The sequence below is a fragment of the Ambystoma mexicanum genome, chromosome 11 (genome assembly GCF_040938575.1).
Source record: "Ambystoma mexicanum isolate Mex_15411 chromosome 11, UKY_AmexF1_1, whole genome shotgun sequence".
Taxonomy (NCBI): domain Eukaryota; kingdom Metazoa; phylum Chordata; class Amphibia; order Caudata; family Ambystomatidae; genus Ambystoma; species Ambystoma mexicanum.
The window spans coordinates 642,559,552-642,579,827 of NC_090934.1; the positions used below are offsets into that span (position 1 = coordinate 642,559,552).

General features: G+C 45.2%; 1 protein-coding gene across 1 annotated transcript in view; it reads left to right on the forward strand.

Annotated features, from left to right (window-relative positions):
• Positions 1–20,276, forward strand: part of ANO3 (anoctamin 3) — a 2,087,603-nt gene that overhangs the window by 967,905 nt on the left and 1,099,422 nt on the right. The window contains exon 7 of the mRNA XM_069623502.1: positions 16,841–16,972. Within this exon, the coding sequence (XP_069479603.1) occupies positions 16,841–16,972 (132 nt within the window). The remainder of the gene's footprint in view (positions 1–16,840; positions 16,973–20,276) is intronic.

Genomic DNA, 20,276 nt, shown 5'->3' on the forward strand with positions numbered 1-20,276 from the left:
ACACTTTGCGCGGTTGTGACAAATGTACTTCTTCCCCACAGGAGTACAAGGGTGATGTGTAGAAATGACTTCTGACCTGCTGGAGTTCAAAGATGAATAGAGGCTAAAGCAGCTATTCATCCCTCAAACTTCAACAAACCAAGAGCCAATACAATCATAAAGGTAAAACAGGCACAGTGAAGAGATTTACGTACTTTGCCTTTTAATATGAGCTGAGGGGAGGCTATACTCTCAGGAGGGGTGTGAATGTAGTTCAGTAGCAACCCAAACAGCAAATTATATCAGTGCAAACTAAAGGAATGTCCAAATAAGGTTATAAAAGGATATATATACTTTAATTAAACACGCCATGTAGAATAACAACTAAGTAGAAAAACACTTACAAAACCCATGAATGTAGAAAGAACAAAAGAAAGAAAAATGCTGCACTCTGATTAATGTGTCAGGGGGAGAAAATAATTAAAAAACCAAAAAGAACATGTTCTTCATTTGGAAATAGGGAGTAATGTGAGGTAGCCAGTCTCTAGGACCCAAAATGGACCAGAGGGGCAGTTATCAGGCAATAATACCTCTTGCAATGTCTTGTAGTTTGGGAAGGGTGAACCAGTCTTCCCTGTGCTTTTCAGCGCTTTCATGATGTTCAAATACAGCATCCGCAATGGTTCAGCAACAAGCAGATAGCATGCAGGGTCGAACTGAAGAAGGGTGTGGGTGAAACCTTTTCTTAAGCTATGCAGATTGTGGCAGTCAACAGGTTCAGTTCCGGTGTCGAGGTGTGACTGCCGACTGTGTAGAGCAACCCCTCAACACTCACACCAGAAACAATACAAACCACTATTGAAAAAGGCCCAGCGCAACTCTTGCAAGAAGAAAAAGGTTTATTCTCATGAAAATGCAAGTGCTTGCCAGCAAATATCTCTGCTGCCATGACACGCTCTAACAAAAACAGCATAAGCAAGGAGTTATAAAGATACACAGCATCCCAATTGATATACATCACATAGGTTACAAATCCAGATAGCGGGTTGATGTGACCCGATACACACATAGCCTGCTCCATACGTGATGCCAGGGGATTGGTCCCATCATCTTCTGTATATCTTCTCCCACACAGGGATCTTTTTCTTCCATCATCGGTTTCAGAGGCTGTAATTGGCAAGTTAGTTACACAATTTATTATTTCATAGCTTTTACAGTGCACCTGGCACCAAGGACATGAGGGAGGCAGATACTTTCGAGGTTGTGATAACTTCTCAGAACTACATGATCCCCTTCTCCAATCCCCGACATGCTGGCGCCTCCACAACTTTCCCACCCACAGCTTAAATGTGTTACCTTCTCCCCTGGCACCTCGCAGCACAAATCTCATGAACCCATGGTGGGGGCAGCCAGTCACCGCTCTCTGATCGATCGGACAATGTACAGTTTTATGGCCATGGGTTTTGGGCTGATCAGTGCACTCAAATGCATGTGTCTGGGGCGCTATAATTTAAGGGTCTGGACTGGTGAAGGCCTAAAGCCCATACTTCCTTCTCATGGGATAACTCTTCAAAGATCACCTAATGATTGCACTAATGATAAGGCACAATGAAGAACTGTGTATTTCAAATGAATTAAACTTCTGAAGGGCTGCCAGGGCTATGAGCAGTAAACACACGCACACCCTTCTAACGCTCGGGATGGGGTTACACATACTGGCATAGCTCTAACACTAGGCCTCAATTTCAAGATAGCGTCTAACTTCTAAAATGGTGTCTCATTCCACACATACTGTTAGTATTAAATTTCCACTACAATCCAGCTTCACCGGATGACCGCCCTCCGCCCTCCATTTTCCCTGCTCCACTACAACATCTCCTTCTACAATTGCCTTGTCTTAAATCACTGCGAGTCTGGGACCTTTTGACCCTCTTCACCAACATTCCCCCATTTTGCTAATTCTATATTCACAAATTCCCTTGTCATCCTCTCAGCCTCTTCATACTTCATGTTGCTTTCTTGGGCACCCACACTCTACATACTGAGTGCAAACTTTTTCCTGCTTGAGCATACTGCTCCAGGGCAAGTAAGATATATACAGTTCCCATCTCCTTCTAAGCCAACCCAGGATTCCTCATAGTGTTCAGGATCTGGTGGGGCTGTAGTAACTGTTCCAGGGGAATCAACTATTTGGTCTATTCCCACTATGAGGGGCATATTTGGGTCATCTGTTTGTACCTGCCCATCTTGTGTACTGCGAGGTGCACTTCTTACCTCAATTGAAACAATCCTCATCGCACTATTAGGGATCGCTTTAGCACTCCATCAAAGTCCCAACTGCAAGTGCAGAAGATTACCAGCATGAACACCACTACTGGTACCAGTATCTTCACATCTGCTCCCATCCGAGAAGTGATCATCAAACCAGTCACACTTATGAATCCTGTTACCCATTTCATATGTTCTCTGAGGGTGTATACAGCCTCTATTATCTGTGTGAGAGACCTATTTGTGGCATTGTTTGTGGGCACGTAGGTACAGCAGGATTCTCCAAATGCCCACTTGCATGGCTGTGAGCAAATCGAGCACATACTAGTTCTGCAACATCATTAACCGGATGGCTCTCAGTTCAACCTTGATTGCGTTAAATTCTTGTTCAATGTCATTTGCTAGCTGTATCAGTTCCCATCTACCTATTTGCAGCCATTTGGAATTAGTCACTGCTTTATTCCTAGCACTAACAGAGAAGCAAAACAGTTATCTTCTTTATTGTACAGTTTGTATTTATCAGGTATTTCGTGAAGCAATTGAGCTGAGTTTTTTACAGATAGATCTCTTTTTCCTCTTCAAACGTATGTTTTCTTTTTTTCCTTGCAAGATCCAGAAAACAGGGGCTCTAGTGAATGATGCAGAGGCTCCCCGGTCTCATAATTATGTGTGCTTCAGGGACCACGAGAAAGCAGAGTGCAATGTGGTCAGCAAGCATACGCCCCTCCATGATGGTGGGAGGTGCAGAATTGGCTGCTGGCCACAGACCGAGTGCATGTCCATTACTGCTGCTGTTCCTTTCTTGAAATCTGGAATGTTTATTATCACATTGCACGTCTCATTGGTGCCTACAGAGACGTTACCTGCATTATTGAAGCACAGTTAATATTCTTCTCATTTCAGGCACCTTCACAGGCTTCTCCTCATCTCCAATCCATGTTAGCTTTGCCAGGTGCTTCCCCGAGCACTCTTGACATGCTTTCATTCTCCACTGAATCCATTTATTTCTGTGTCCAATAATTCCCCTGCAATACAGCTTATTGCAGTCTCTTCCCACCGATTGGCCATGAACCACACTCCTTCTAGCTGCATGTATGGTCTTTGTAAGCACTGCAGGCCTCTGGCATTATGGGCACATTGCTGTTCATCTGGATCAATCATCACAAGGTGTATGATGTGCTTTTGAAATGTGCTTTGCAACCTACATATTACTAGATGGACAATATATTGAGCATGAAAAAAGCGGAACCTCTTGCGATATTATTACCTTGGTGGCTCCTGACGCATGTGGTATTGTATTAAGGAACAAATATAGCAACTCCCATTTACCCTCTGTTTCCCCACCAAGCTCATGTCCGCATACCAACTGTTACTCATTGGATCACCTGTGCCCTCCTTTCTCTGGCCACCATTTTTGGGTCCTCTCCCCCCAAACCTGTGAAGCCAAAAACCTTAGGGTCATTTTTGACTCCAATCTCTCCTTCACCCCTCACATCATGGACCTTAGCTAGAAGTCCCACCTCCAGCTCCACCTCCGCAGAGGCATTCTTCCTTTCCTCACCTCCCCCCAGAAGCTCAATGTCTCAAGAGCTCTTGCTTTCTACAGGCTGGAATACTGCAACAGCCTCTTTCTAAATTTCCCTCTCCTCCCTTTGCCCCCTCCAGGTAATCCAGAATAGGGCTGCAAGACTTATCCTTCAAGCCCAGGGACCTATTTCTCGGGCCCTAAAAAAATCATCTGCAAGGCCTTCTATGAGATGGGACCAGGCTATCTCCAACTTTCCCTCACTAAATACTTCCCTGCTAGAGCCCTACTCTCCTCTATTTTCAACTCTCTTACTGTCAAACACTTCTCCAAGCAGAGAGTGGAGGGCAGGTCTCTCTCCTCGGCAGGTGCCTCTCTTTGGAAAAGCCTCCCTGCCCCTCTCAGACTTCAGCTGTTTTCAGAAACTGCTCACAACTCTGCTCTTCTGTACCTCTTTCCCTCTTTCCCTTCCCTGCTAATCACCCTACTGCTGCTGTGACTGTAGCTTGGTCCTCATGAATACCACATGATCCCAGGCCATCGCTAGCAGTCAATACCAGCACCCCTCCCCCACTGCACTGCTCGGATGGCCCTTACTTGGTGGTGCCACATCCCACCATGAGTGTTGCCTGTACCAGCACTTAGCCAGAGGTCCTGCTCCTGTCTCCCCTCAGCACTTCCCTCCTGGACCCTCCTCCGGCATTTATCCACTCCTCTGTCCCTTGCTCCATCCCCTACCCCTGTCATTTTCCCAATGCACTTGCACTGCTGAATGCCACAAGGTCTAGTAGGATCACAACTGCTTATTTCTAATTTTGCCATTGTTTTTTTCCCCTGTTCCCTTCACATTTAGCTTGTGGTGATTTGAAACACAATTCTGCTGTATAAAGCGCCTTACAAATGCTCAATAAAATAAAAAATAAATACAATTTCTATCATGTCAAAACCTAATCCTCAATATTCATTATATGTTTTCTTAGTTTGTCTTCTAAAACGTTTTAATATGCTTGCATATGACCCAGATAATTTTGCCTCAGGTGATATATCCATAATTATATTTGTGTCATCACATTCCCATGTATTGGTGTACTAATGTTAATTTCCAGTACTGTGTTATTGTCCCCATTCTGATATGTGCACCAACCCCGGGTATTTCTCCCTCGGATACCCCCCTTTTATCGGCTCCAGCCATATAAAATCACATACTATATAAAGTCCTAAACCAAACATAGAAATGCCAAATATTTAAGGTGAAATGCATCATGCACATATACATAGGAAAATACACAGCATTATCAGAATTTTTCAGTTCATATTGTACATTAGGAAAGGTGCCTCGATAAATATGTCTACATGCATTATTAGAGAAAATGAGAAGGTAAGAGATAATTTGCCCAAAACTGAAAAACAACTAGCACATACAGTAAAATGTAAATTAAAATGTCATTCCATTAGAATAACAATTGGTAAACTTTCTGTATGTAATCCATATACATATGTACATTCAGTGAATTTCCTTGAAAATGTGTGATATGATCGTTTGATATGATATGATTGTTTATTTATATAGCGCCTATACACAATGTGTTTCAAAGCGCTTCAAGGCAAGGGAGGGAACAAGGGAAAATACAACCACATTCTTACAGGCCATGAACAGTAAGGATGTGAAATTAACTATCGTACTCGGCCTGACAACATTTCAGATAGTGCAAGAGCTAAGACATAGATAAGAAAGGGAGGGGGAGAGTGGGAGGGAAATGGAAACAGACATGCGACTACCGTAATAGGCCGGACAATATTTCTGGTAGAGCTGGAGAAAAACAAAAGGTGAGTGCGAGGGGTGCAGAAAGGGAGGGGAGGAACAAAACAAGTGACTATCATACTAGGCCTGATGACATTTCAGATAGTGCTGGAGGGATGGAGGGGAGGAAAAAAAACAGTAATGGGAGGGTGGAGGAAACAGACTAGGTTGCTATCATATTAGGTCCAGGGACAATTCTGATAGAGTAAGTGCATAGAAGAAAGTAAGGGGAGGAGATAGGAAAAGGGAGAAGAGAAAGGAGAAGAGAAAAGAGAGTAAGCAGTCAAAAAAAGAGTGGAGAAGCAAGAGTGGAGAGCGAATACAATTGCAGAAGTCAGTAGTAACACATAATGTTGCAAGCCAGGATACATGATGAAGATGGAAACAGCATGATTCAGGGCCACCATGAGTACAAGATGCAAAGGAAGTCCAGCATGAGAGTTGCGAAAGAGTGACACACCGTGAATGAATGAAGTCCATAAAAGTCAAATCCAGCATTGGCCGCAAGACAGTGATGGTGAAGGAAGGCACCAGGTGGGCGGGGCTTGCTAAGTGTTGAAAAAGAGTGGGAAGCGGGAAGGCACTAGGTGGGTGGGGCTTAGGCCAGGTGACCTAGATCCACTTGCACCTGCTCTCCATCTGCAAAGGAAAAGAAGCTGGAGGGCTCCTTAAGTAGGGAAACAGAGCGGCAAGCAGGAAGGCACCAGGTGGGCATGGCTTGCTAAGTGGTGAAAAAGAGTGGGAAGCACTTAGTAAACACGACTCATGTATTAGTGTTGAGCTTGTTAGTGGGAGGTGCGGAATTCGATGACCTTCAGACATCGAAAAGGTGCACCCTATATTGCAGCTCCTGGACATTATTCACAAATAGAGTGGCATAAACAACGATAAAAGGGCTGTTGTATCTCAGTTCACTCTACCTGTCTATACTAATGAAAACGTGATCACCCAGAAACAATTTAAGAGGCTGTGATGTTGTTGAAGGAGATGCAGCGCTGGTTGTTTCTTCAGAGCGCTGTGGTGCTATCTGTTGAGAAATAAATGGTATTGATCTAGTCAAAACAGTTGAGTAATTCTTAAATTCCTCACCTAAAATGAATGCTGCCCTGTTATCATCAGAGTACTTCCTTACAGGAGATAGAGGTGTATGCATTTGCCGGCTGGATGCCACCTCATGTGTTGATAGGTGATGATCCTTACAGGGCTGCATGCAAAAACTGAATAAAGCAAGAAGGAGACAATGCATCCAAAATTTAGATATTTTGGCCTTCAGAAATCCATTGATCCTCTCTATAAGCCTGTTGGCCTGGGGATGAAATATTGTGCACATCCAATGCTTAATGCCCAGTAACGCAGTCACTTCTTTAAAGAGTGTATTAAAGAAATGGGTGCCATTGTCTGACTGCAGCACAACACAAAGACCCCAGCAAGGCAACACCACTCTTAAAAAATGTGGCAGCACATTTAGCATCTGGATGTGCACAAGGACCTGCTTTGACCTACCAGGAGAAGGGACACACCATGGCAATCATATATCTACTCCCATTGCTCCACTCTCCCATGTCTGCGTAGTCTATATAGAGCTCCCGAAATGGCCCATTGGGGGTGAGGTAGTGCACCCTGTATCATTCTCATGATGTGGCCAGTATCACCATTTTATTAAGAGCCTTCTGTAGACTGGGGATAAACCACTCCTCCTGTATATCTGCAGCAATATTTTGTTTTGACAAATGAGGCGGATGATGCAACTGTTCATACTGCAATAGTTCAAATGGCATGACAACTTTACCCATGCTTTCTTGTTGCCACAACTAATCTGTGGGGTTTGGGTACAACCTCTTTTCTGCTATAACTTCTTCTCCTCCTGCAGGGCCTGTCCTTGTAATTCAATAATTTCTGCTATTGGAAGTGTTTAGTGCTGGCAATTGCTCCTGTCCCTGTGCTATTACTGGATATTCAGAGATGTTAGGCATTGTGAGATAAACTGCCTGGTTGCCTAGTGAATCCTCATCTGTTTCATTGGTATGGGTGGTGCATTTAACCACCGCCGTCATGGAGGACTCAGAAAGGGCATTGATCAGTTCATCCAATAATGCTGCATGTTGGACTAGGGAACCATAAGCCCTCGTAAACCCCCTCCCCTTCCACCTTGCAAGACCAGACTGCACCATTTTTGTCACAGGCCGGATCAGAATAAATAGTGACCCGGCAACCCTGAGATGCTAAAAGCGCTTCAATAAGCGCTAAGAGTCTGCTGCCTGGGCTGAATAATGCATGGGCAGCCTTTTCTGTACTAGTAGTTCGTACTCACCATTCACTAAGCGGACAACTGCCGCACCCATATGTCTCAGTCCTGTCCCATGGTCAATAGTTGCAGAAACGTCAATGAAACATACCCCCCAGAGTGTGCTATCTTTTGCTTTTGGTATCTCCTCCTCCTCCCCCTCAAATATTATACAGTTATGCTTAGTGAGGTCTTCCTCCGTACAGATGTCTGTCAGGAAAGTAGCAGGGTTTACTGTTTGGGCTGGATAAAATTACCTCATATGTGCATGCCCACTGTCTGGTCAACATGGATTTAGATTATTCCAAAATAGCAAACACTGCATGCTTCACATACAATGTTACGGAACACCCCATGGTGATTGTGGACCTTTTTTATATTGAGTACACAGCAGTTGCAAGCGCTTGCTCACAAAGGAACTGTCCCTGCATTAATGTGTCTAGCTGTCATGCCTGCGCCATGGGCACATACATTGGCGATCATTATGGACAAATTGTTATTCATTTATCTACAGAAAACTCTTGGATCAACCGCTATTCACTATTTGGACTTTATTTCCCATTTGCAAGACTTTGTTGCTTTTTTATTTTTCCCAGAAAACTACACTTACCATAATGCACTTGGCTATAACCATCTATTCCTGGCTATTCCTATTTTTCTTCATCAGAACTACAATCCCCAGAAGCCCTAGGGATTTGCTATGCTTCCACCAGCTCAGGAACAGAGAGGGAGGTGGCCGATTGTCTGCAGGTGTGCTGAGCCAGGTGCAACCAATTAGTCTGCCTCTGTGCTGGGCTGGGCAGTATAAAGGCTGCTGCCTGCGAGAGCTCAGTCTCTTGCATTGAGAGTCCTTACGGCACCTTATTGCTTCGAGCTACAAACTTTGTATGCTGTTTCCTGATTTCACCTGCTCTTTGTTCCAGTGCCCTGGTGGGCTCCTGCCTTGCAGTCTGCTGCACCCTGCTGCCTACAGCCCTAGCCTTTTGGGCTCCCTGCCTCAGCCCTGCTCCTCTGGGCGTCCTGCCTTGCAGCCTGCTACACCCTGCTGCCTACAGCCCTAGCCTTTTGGGCTCCCTGCCTCAGCCCTGCTCCTCTGGGCGTCCTGCCTTGCAGCCTGCTACACCCTGCTGCCTACAGCCCTAGCATTTTGGGCTCCCTGCCTCAGCCCTGCTCTTCCAGGCTCCTGCCTTGCAGCTGATCACACTCTGCTGCCTTCCAGCCTCCGCCCTTGCCCTGCCGGGCTCTCCACATTGCAGCCGATCACGCTCTGCTGCCTTCCAGCCTCCGCCCTTGCCCTGCCGGGCTCTCCACATTGCAGCCGATCACGCTCTGCTGCCTTCCAGCCTCTGCCCTTGCCCTGCCGGGCTCTCTACATTGCAGCTGATCACGCTCTGCTGCTTTCCAGCCTCAGCCCTTGTCCTCTGGGCTCCCTGCTCTGCAGCCTGCCTCACTCCGGCTGCCTACAGCCCTTGTCCTCTGGGCTCCCTGCTCTGCAGCCTGCCTCACTCCGGCGGCCTACAGCCCTTGTCCTCTGGGCTCCCTGCTCTGCAGCTTGTCTCACTCCGGCTGCCTACAGCCCTTGTCCTCTGGGCTTCCTACTTTGCAGCTTATCACGCTCCGCTGCCTAGTACCTACCTTTTTCTGCTGGGTTCTCGGCCTAGCAGCCCTCTACAGTCCTCTGCAACCTTCTACGGTCAGCGGCCCTGCCCCTCAGGGCTCACTCCTTGCTGCCCGGCCCTTCTGGGTTCCTTGCCATGCAGCTTGCTTTACTCTGCTGCCCTAAGCCCTTTCCCTCTGGGCTCTCTACTTTACAGCCCTGCTCCTGTGGGCTTGCTCATTGCTTTCCTGCTCCTCTGAGCTCTCAACCTTGTTCCTTACTGTCCTCTGCTATCCAATCCTGTTACACGACTTTCCCTTCATTTCCTTCTGCTAGTTTGCTATCAACCTCCTTTTCCTGGATTTGTCTGTAAGTATCTTCTCTTGTACTGTTTGTAGACCCTTTTGTACAGAGCTTGTCTGTTGGTTCCCATCAGTCAACCCCTGCCCCTTCTCTTGTCTCGTTTCTACATTACAGACACCCATAGCTGCTGTTCCAAGCCATGAGCAAACAGCGTGGGCCTCTGTTATAGCAAACTGTGCAGAAGGCTAGAGTATTTCCTAAGGTTCGTGGAATACTCTTTTCCTATATCTGCATACACCCCAAGAGGTAATTCATTGTGTACCTTTTTCCTTGCTACTCTTGCCTACTCTTCGTTCTCTTTCCTTTCTGCTGTGTGTGTACTTATCTGTCCACTTTATTTTGGCACAACCACCCAAACCCTTTCTGGGTGTCCTGTGCCACTCTTAATAGAGTGCCATCCCTGACACTAGCATCCCACTGTAATAGGCCAATGGCTTGTGGCCATGTTGCTCTACTGAATCAGCACCACCGTCATCATCTGGCCATTAGAATGGGAGAACAAGTAACATTCTTGTGTGTAGTCAGGGGTTGCTAAGACCGGGGCAGTCAAAATGACCTCTTTGAGGTCATTAAAGCTTGTAAGCATTTCCTCTGGCCAAGCTATTTTGTTGTCTGTCTTTTGTGCTTCTTTACAGCCTTGCAACAACAGCCTAGTGTACACAGCATAAACTGGGACCCACGCTCTGCAGTAATTACAAAGTCTGAGGAATTTATGCATTTCCTTGACAGTTTTTGGCTGGGGAGCACTGCACATTGGTGCATTGCAATCTGGTATTGTTTTCTTCCCATGGACGGATATCAATTGGCCCAAATAAAGAATCTCCTGGAGACAATACTATAACTTAGCCTTATCCACTTTGTACCCCTTATTTGCTAACAGCGGTAGGAATGTGAAAGAGTCCCTTTGGTGCTGTTGTTCATTATCACTGCATACTATCAAGTCGTCCACATATTGATTGATAGTGCTGGGTACCTGAATATTTCCCAAATCTGCATGTACTATTCTGTTGAAGATACTAGGGGATTCACAATACCCTTCTGGTAATATAGTGTGCTGGTACTGCTTTCTGCCATGCATTAACACAGTGAGATACTGAGAGTCTGAGTGTAGGGGTATGGAAAAGAATGCATTTTTCAAATCTACAACAGTAAAATGTGTTGCTTGTTTTGGGATGCTGCATAGAATGGTTGCAGGCTAAGGAACTACCAGAAAGTATGCCTGTACGCTGTCATTCAAGTGGCAGAGATATGTAATCATTCTCCAACTTGACCCCTTCGCCTTTATCAGTTATATAACCGTATTAAATGGGGTCTTGGAGGGCACAATAATTCCCTGATTTAGGAGTGGAGAAATTGTATCTCTTAATCCCCTTTTCTGCTTTGTTGAACAGTGGATATTGTTTCACTCAGGGTAACATTACGCCTTGTTTGAATGTGATTTGAGCGGGTGCATATCCCTGTAAGAGGAATACATCATGGGCGTTTGTTGTCCATAGCCACTCAGGAGCTTGTGCTAAGTCATCTTCATAAAAAGGGGACAATGTTGCAAGGGCCATCATAGAACACTGTACTTTACGGCATTGCTCCATTATCTCACAGGGTATGCAAATTGCCAACACTATCTCCATCAGCAATCCAATCCTCAAACAATTCTGCATCTGTTACTTCCTTCGAGGGTACTGTTGGCTCAATACGAAATACTGTACGCCACCCACACCATTTGAATTGGTCGGAAATACTACAGTCCTTTTCTCTGACAACACCAACTCTTGAAGGTCCAGTGAAATTATTGTCCCTGCCACACGCTCTGGGGTCATAACAGGTCTGAAGATACAATCTGATGGTATTCACTAACACACTTTTCCAATCTGGGGCACTGCATCAAGTAATACTATTATCCGACATACAAACATATGGGGTGAACTGGAATTCTGCAAATCACCACCTCACCTCCTCTAGCAGGTATTATCAGCATTGCTCTCACCGCACACATTCCTGGGGTAGCACATACTATCCCTCGATCTGTAAAGGAGCTGGTCATATTCAATTTGCTCATAATATAACCTCCTAACAAATTTACCTGGAAGGATTCCAAATATAGTAAAGGTGCACGTACCACTTTGCCTCCTATTTTGATGGATAAATCTTCTGTGAAAGGAACCGATGCCACAGCACCAGAGAAGCCTTGCATGTGGAGAGTTTCACCTGAGAACAGGAAGTGTCCCTCACTAATGCATGATTTAGTGTCACTGTGTCTACCATAAAGTTGAATTGTTCATTTCCTATCTCAGCACCCACCAAGGGTTCCTCATCTGGGCCGAAGTCATGGACAGGACTGGGTACAGAAGAGCTTTCTGTGGGCTGTCCTAGTCAGGAGATTTTTCTACCTAGGAATGCTAAAGGGTTGCCTCCCATGACACTTACTCGTCGATGGGGATTCACTGTCCCATTAGGAACAGCATTGTTTCTGGGAATTTGGGAGCTGTGTGATTGACTTGGTGATGCAGCTTGTGTTGTGATGCCAAGCAGGGTGGGCAACTGTGTCTGAGGTGGTCTTGGTGGCACCTCTGTATATGCTTGGTGTATCTCATACGGTATTGAAGTGGGCATCGGGGGCATTGTGCTCACGGGAGTGTACTGATTGTCTCACACTCCCATACTGATCCTGCACTCCCTTACAAAATGACAAATCTTTCTACATCGCCAACACTGAACTGGTCCTGCTCCCCCTCTTGGCCCCATTCCTCGAAATCCACCTCTGCCTCCCCTTCCTCCTTGAAACCCTCCTTTTCCTCGCTGCTGACCCCCTTTATACCACTGAGGGTACTGTGACTGAGACACACCATTCCATTGCCCTCAGCCCAGCAAACACTGTGCTATTCTTGCGTCTGTTCATGCTGCTGCCTGCACTGTTGAGTCCGTTTGGGTTACTGCCACGACCGCCCCAACAAATGCTATTTTTGACAGTTTCTTCTGTACTAGTTTTGCTTCCTCATCCTGCAACCTTTGCACTGTTTCTTTCTCTCTTTCTTTGATCCGCTTACAGGGATGCATAATTATAATCTGTATTTCAGCCCAGCCTTTCGCCTCCATACCCACATTCTTATCAAGAGCTTTCTGTACTTCCTTGGGCAATCCCTTCTTAATAACAAAATAGAAAATTGGAACTGACCGGTCCCACTGTTCTCCCGTCTCTGCCCACCACATCTCCTGTACTTTCAAAATGTATTGAGGGGGTCTTCATCATTCCCATCGTATACTGTATTATGGACTGTATGCCCACCAAAGTGCTGCCCGCACCTGCACTCTGATGTCGTTAAGTTGCACCCCATCATGTACATCATCTATTTTAACACATGGGTACGCATTCTTGACCCAAATGTCTCCCGCCTGATCCTCCACAATTTCTACAAGCAAGCTTTGTATATCCCCTAGTGCTATAGGGATACCAGCAGTTTGTTTTTGAACACATATATCCATTTCCCAGCCCCTGCAGTGAGGGGTGGGAGTGCCTTAATCAGGTTGTTTTTGTCCATCTGAGCCCAAGGCACATACTGCGCCCTACCGGGGCTTTTGTGCAACAATGGAAATGGTGTCCCTACTCCCCTTCTCTTGCCATCACTCGCCTTTTCCCTTGCCACTGCTGCCCACAAAAATGTGTTCCACTACGGACCTCACAGGTTCTCTACCCATGGGTTAATTACAGACATCTCCTCTTCATTCTCTAACTCATCCTGTAGTCTACACTCCCTGGCCCTCGTTTATCACTGTTCACCTTCTCCTTCTCAATATGAAAATCCCTGATCTAAGTGCTATTTAATATTTAAAAAAGGCTCAGGCCCTTCATTCATCTGTTCCACACTGTGATTTGCTCCCTTCTTCCTTGAGGGCACTCTACCACGGCAATTCCATTTGCTCTGCTTTTAAAGCCTCTTTTAACTCCTGTGTTCTTCTATCCATCGGTACGGCGGGGTATGTATTTGTTTAGTGAATGAACCTTCTGCAGGGCTCTCAGGGCTGTGAACAGACAACACATGCACACCCTTCTAACCCTCAGGATGGGATTAAGCATACTGGCATAGCTCTAAAACTAGGCCTTGACTTTAAGATGGCATCTAGCTTCAAAAATGGAGTCTCATTCCACACATACTGTTATCAAAATTCACTATATTTCCACTACAATCCAGCTTCTAAGGGTGACCCCCCTCCATCCTCCCAGCTCCCCTACAACATCATCTACTACAATCACCTCATCCTAATTCACAGAGGGGCCTGGGACTTCCCCCCCTGCTCCCCAATAATTGGCTGATGACAGGATGCATAGGCCAGTCGGTTCAATGCCAGGGCTCCAAAGACACAGTTTGGGAAGAACACGAGCGTCAGTTTAATCGGTGCCATGTTCAGTGATGAAGAAGCTAATGGTTGAACAAGCAGTTTGAGCAGTGCAGATTCATCTGTACTTTGTTCAAACTGAGGCAATGACACACTTTCAGATGGTGCAGTGTAGTGCCGAATTTTTGTTTGAAAGTGTGGGGTAGCAGTTTGAAAATCAGGGCAGCTCTGGGGGGTCCTGGTGTTTTGATATTTTTCGAATGCACTCTAATCACGGCTAACAGTACGAAGTGAGAGGGATCAACAAGCATAATTGCATGAATCCTAGCTGTATTGGCTCTCAATAGCCGAGTCCCACTCCAGGATCTCTGAGACTAGATGGGTCATTTTCACAGTCTCTCAAACCCAGGGCAGTCTGGCACACACCTTCAGAGGCCCTTCAACCTATTGAGGTCCTGGGCAACAGGATGACTTGCAGAGAAGCAGGTGTGGTTCCAGCAGCAGTCCACCACCAAATGTGCTTGGGGATGGCTAGTGGACAGCATTTTCCTCAGCCTTAGAATACCTGCCTTCACTCCATAACTAGAGGACTTTGGAAAGTACTGCTTTGCCAACAGGGTCCAATGAAAACCTCTTGATGGTTTGAAGTTGATAAATGGTTCAACTAAGTGGTGGGAGAACCCTTGTTTTAGAGGCAAAAGCCCTCAGGTGATTGGACTAAAACCAGCCTGCTTCAGGGTCCAATCCCTGTTCTTGGAACAAGTGGACTTTGCCTTTCCGACATCACACCCAGTGCTTTGTGCTACAGAAGGTGGAGGGGACAAGAATGAAAGACAGAGGCAGAGAGAACAAGAAGGTGGACATTTCCTCCAGCTGTAAATAGCTCCCTTTGTCTACACTAATCCCACCCTTCACTTCACAATAGAATCAAAGGCATGCTGGTTTGTGGCTAATCCTTTTGAGGATGGGTGTGACCTTTGATTCCTGTCCTGAGTAAAGCTGCCTGTGGAGTGGCTGTCTCACTGGAAACAATGTTATCTGCCCTCACAATGGATCAAAGAGAAGCAACCGACAGCGCTACAGTCTTCATGCGAGAAGGATGGGCAGCCTGACTATGGGGAATACAGATTATGCTTCCACAGCTGAGCTGGGCTCACAGAGCTGACATGTGTGATAGCAATTTGATGTGGATGTACTTATTATGAGAAATACCAGCCACCAAACCTTAATTCATGTATGGATTATATGTACAGATTAACATGCCACCAGGACAGTAACTATGGGGTTTTGGAACAGGGGGGCATATCTTAAATGCAGCCCCAGTGCTGCAGATACTTGGCAGTCACTGCAGATGTGTAATGGGCACCTGAGAGCTCTGAACCTGCTCTGTGCCAATGGAGAGCAGATAGAAGATCAGGATACTGATCCAGCAGGGCACAGGTGTACACTTTGCTTTTGGCAGGGAGCTTGTGAAACGGGAATATGAATAGCAGTGTTCTCATCCTGAGATGAAATTACCCACATCATTTCATTAATTTCACGAAATTGAAAGCATCCAGGTCTTCTACGGAGATTCTGTCAATCTCTTTCCATAGTTTTGGTGTAAAGTCATGATTCCCCACGCAGAATGTTCTATAAATGAGGCCCTCAGTCTTAAACGACACTGTATGGTGTAACAATTGCTGAATATTATTTTTCCGAATATGCTCAACATAGTATAGAAATCAGGAGTATAAAAACATGTCAGCAAAAACTATGAATATTCATTGTGCCCAGTTCGTGAGGCTTTATTTTGGTTAAATGTATTCACACATTTTTTTACATATTCATCAATGTATTTGTTTTTGACAAGGTTATTGCATTTCTTTGACACAGCACTAACTGCACCTTGATAGTTGCTAATCGGAATATGCAAGGGTTATTGATAAATGTCTCGAGGAGTTACATTAATGTTCTAAATTTTGTTTGACCTGACATTCTACTTCCTAGTAAGGAAATGTACATGTTTTTCCTTTTCATGTCGTGCTGTATTGACATGCCTATACCCCAGGTGCAAAAATAAGTGCCTTCTGAAGTGTTCAAATGATGTCACCGTGAATAATGGAGAATCAACGTGCATTGCCCACTCTTTCACTTTAATAATTAGAAATGCAAACTAATGTGTTCGACTGGACATTTGCCACACATGAGCGGCATGTATTGTTTCCATTGTACCAATTGTAACATCATGGTGAATACATAAGGTTGTGTTACACGTTTGCAGTTAGTTATCTTAACATTTTTTAAGAGAAAAAGAAAAAGACAATTGAGCCGAATTTCAGACAACAAAGATACGATTCTTCATGTTGAACAGGTTGCAGCAAAAGTGAAACTCTTAGAAGACATCAGAATCATTGCAAATGTTTATAGTTTTAGCTTCAACGATTTCCCTGTCCCAAAGGAAATGCACACTGCAAAGCGGCTCTCATGTATGACCATCATCCATGCTGGAGACGTAACCCTGTAAGAGATAATGCTAACATATGGAGCCCGTGTCTTCATTCTTGCAACAACCTACTTACATCCACAGTGCATGAGTGTTATTTTCATTTTCGAATTTCAAAGCTTTCAGCTCCCATTGTTCAAGAGGCTCATTGGCACTGAACAAGCGAGAGCAAATGTTTATTTTAATGTGTGCTTTCATTGTCCTAGTTTGCAGAGAAATTTCAGACAGATGAAAAGTTGGCTTCCAAGAAACCCAATGAAGCTTGACAAGGAGGCGCTTCCTGACCTGGAAGAGACGGATTGCTACACAGCGCCTTTCAGTCGAGCACGCATACACCAGTAAGTATAAATATTCATGTGTGCTTTTAATAGCAAATATAAGATGTTCCTGTTTGTTATTCTCTTGACCTACGTATATTGAGAAGGGTGCGGCCTATTGATTTTAGAAGGGAACACAATGTACTGCTATGTGCACCTGTTTACATACGATTTGCTAAATGCACGTATGCATCTTATATCTGAATTGGTAAAATTCTCATTTTTTGGTATCTTCATATACCTCCATTAATACACTACAGGGGTCTGTGTTTGACCTGACGGTCAGACGTTCGAATCCCGGCAGGTCCACTCAGACCTTCATCCTTCCGAGGTCGATAAAATGAGTACCATTAAGTTGGGTAACAATAAACATCTGTTATTACCGCCAAGATGCCCCTTCTGGGGTGGACGTGCACTTTACAAATACACCTGTTATGTTATGTTAATCTTCTAAGAAAGCATACTGTATCTATCATCTGAATTAGTAGACAAGGCTGCGTTTTCTTCTGAAAAGAAATGTTGTTAAGAAATTACTGTCATTACTTTGGTGGTGTCAAATGCAAGTTCATCCTAGCAAAGATTTTGAAGTCGATCATAGGTGTGGTGGTGTAAAATGCCACTGTAAAAGCATATTTCGTCCTAGCAGAGATTTGAAAATTGATCATAGATCTGGTGGTGTAAAATGCCATTTTATCCTACATGATATTTTGAAATTGGTCATAGATTTTGAACATGATCATAGGTTTGGTGGTTTAAAAGCTTGCTTCATCATGGCAGAGATTCTGAAGTTGATCATAGATTTGGTGATGTAAATAGCAACTTCATCCTTGCCAAGATTTTGAATGCTATCAGGCTTAGGTGAAACTGGAGACATGATTTTTTCGGATCTATGTGATTATTGCGAAGGCCGAAAATGCGGACTTTTAAAAAAAAAAAAAACTTTACACAAAATATATATGTTTGGGGAGACCCGCCGCATCGCCCCCCCATATTAATATTATATTCTATACCCCCCCACATATATATGTGGTGTAAAGGGGGGTCAAAAAAAAAGTCAGCATTTTCATCCGTCGTAATTGTGATGGAGACATTTTGGTATGATTCCCTTTATTCTCCTGAGAAAAATTATCTGCATCGAAGACTGGGGAAAGGTAGGAGCAGTTTCTTCCATTTAAAAACAAGTCAGAATAGAGTAGGGGCGACTGAGTGGCTTCCCTCTCACTCCTGATTCCACCCTATTTCCAGAGTACTTCACTGTCACAGTGGGATTGGGGAGGTGGACTAGGCAGGAAGAGCATGAGACCTGTGCAAGATTCGCACATGATGTACCCTGGACATGTACAGTCCAAGCAGCAGCATGTGTGTTCACAAATACACACAGAACAGATACACCACAGGCAGCAGCAGTATGAGGTTGACACCTTTTTTATTTATTTATTATGCATTTGTTAGGCGCTTATAAAGTATCTCAATTATGTTTCAAAACGCCCATCGGGCAACAGTGAGGCAAAATGGGATTGAAACAATAAATACAGTGGAGGATATATACAAACCTACTATGCCTTGTGAGTGTTCAGAACATGCCAGTGCATGTATAAGAGGGGAGAGGGGGTAGGTGGTAGAGTGTGCACGCTCATGGGTGAGGAGCAGATGTAAGTGCCTAGTGTAATAAGTGCTACAAGGCTTCGAGCCGCATTGGCTATATAAGTGCAAGCCTACAGGTTGAAGGCAGGTGGGTGCTGAGGCAAGTCCTGTGACTAGGCAGTCTCTGGGACTATTGTGTGTGGAAGGCAGGACCCTGAAGGACACACAGGGGCCGTGGTCACCAATCACAATGACTGTGAAATTAGCAGAGGAGGAAGAAGGGAAGGGGTAGGTGAATAGGAAAGTCTTGAGGAGCTTCTGGATTTTGAGGAGGTCCTGCTCAAGGGGAAGAGGAAGGGAGAGGTTGTTCCACAACAGGGAGCCAGCTGAAAAAGAGAGATCTTCCTCCAGCCCTCTGCTTAGCAAAATACTTTACACACAGAGAGTTGGTGCCAGAGGAACGTAGAGGTCCAGAGGGAGTGTATGTCGCAGATAGTGTGGTCCAAGGCCCCAGACAGCCATGTGGATGATACAGAGGGATTTAAATATAATCTGTGCCAAAACCGGGAGTCAGTGACACGTTTTTAGGGCTGTAGATATGTGGTCACTGGGCTTGAGGATGAGGATAAGTCTCAATGCCTATTCCAGATTAGCTGGAGGGGTAGTAGAGTGGAAGAGGGTAGATTCAGGAGAAGACTATTGAAATAGTCAAGCCTATAGAGAACCAGGGCTCGGGTAACATTGGGCCTTTGTGGGAAATTGAGAAAATGGAGAATTCCTTTGAGAAGGAAGAGTTGAAAGTGGGACTTCTTGGCAACGTCCTAAGTGCAAGTGAGGAAGGAGAGAGAGAAGTTGAAGATGACTCCAAGCTTTCTGGCTTCAGATGAAGGAGAATGGAAGGGGACATAAAGGGTGGCCAGAGTGAGGGGAAGAAAGAGGGAGCAGGGGTCCCAATAGGAAGGATCTCAGTCTTGCTGGCATTGAGACAGAGGTTGTTGGAAATGCACCAGGCTGGATGGCAGATAGGCAGTCCAGGTCGATGGCAGATGCAAGGGGGTCAGCAGGAAGTTGGAAAAAGAGTTGGGTGTCATCTATGTAGAACTGGAATTCGGGGGAGAGTGAGGAAATGAGGATTACCAGCTGAGCAAGTTAAGTGTTAAGGAGCCAGGGGGAGAGGTTTGAGCCCTGGGGACACACCACACTGGAGAAGGAGGTAGGTGAGGAGAAGGTGCTCAGAATTACCTAGGATGAATGGTCAGTTAGGAAGGAGGTCAGCCAGCCCAGTGCCCACTCTGAGATCCCCAGGGTATCATGGAGCCATTTTATGAGGATGGACTGGTTGATTGTGTCAATTGCAGAGGAGGAGAGATCAAGTAGACCGAGGACAGCTGCAGAGTTAGCATCTAGAGTTGTGAGCAGTTCTTCATGGGTGTTCAGAAGAGCAGTTTCTGTGAATCTGGATGCTTGGAATCCAGATTGATAGTCATGGAGACCGCTGACAAGTTCATTGTGTGAGGCAAGTTGGGGGAAAGGCCAGCTTCTCCAGCAGTTTCCCAAGGAAGGTGGTGATAGAAATGGAGTGGTAGTTGGCTGTACAGTTAGGGTCTGCTGTAGGTTTTTTTCAGGAGGGGCCACACAAAGGAGTGCTTAAGGGAGAAGGGGAAATATCCGGTAGCAAAATATTGGTTGCAGAAATCACTGAGTGCAGGGACAAGAGAGTCAATGTTGTTCTTGAAGGTTC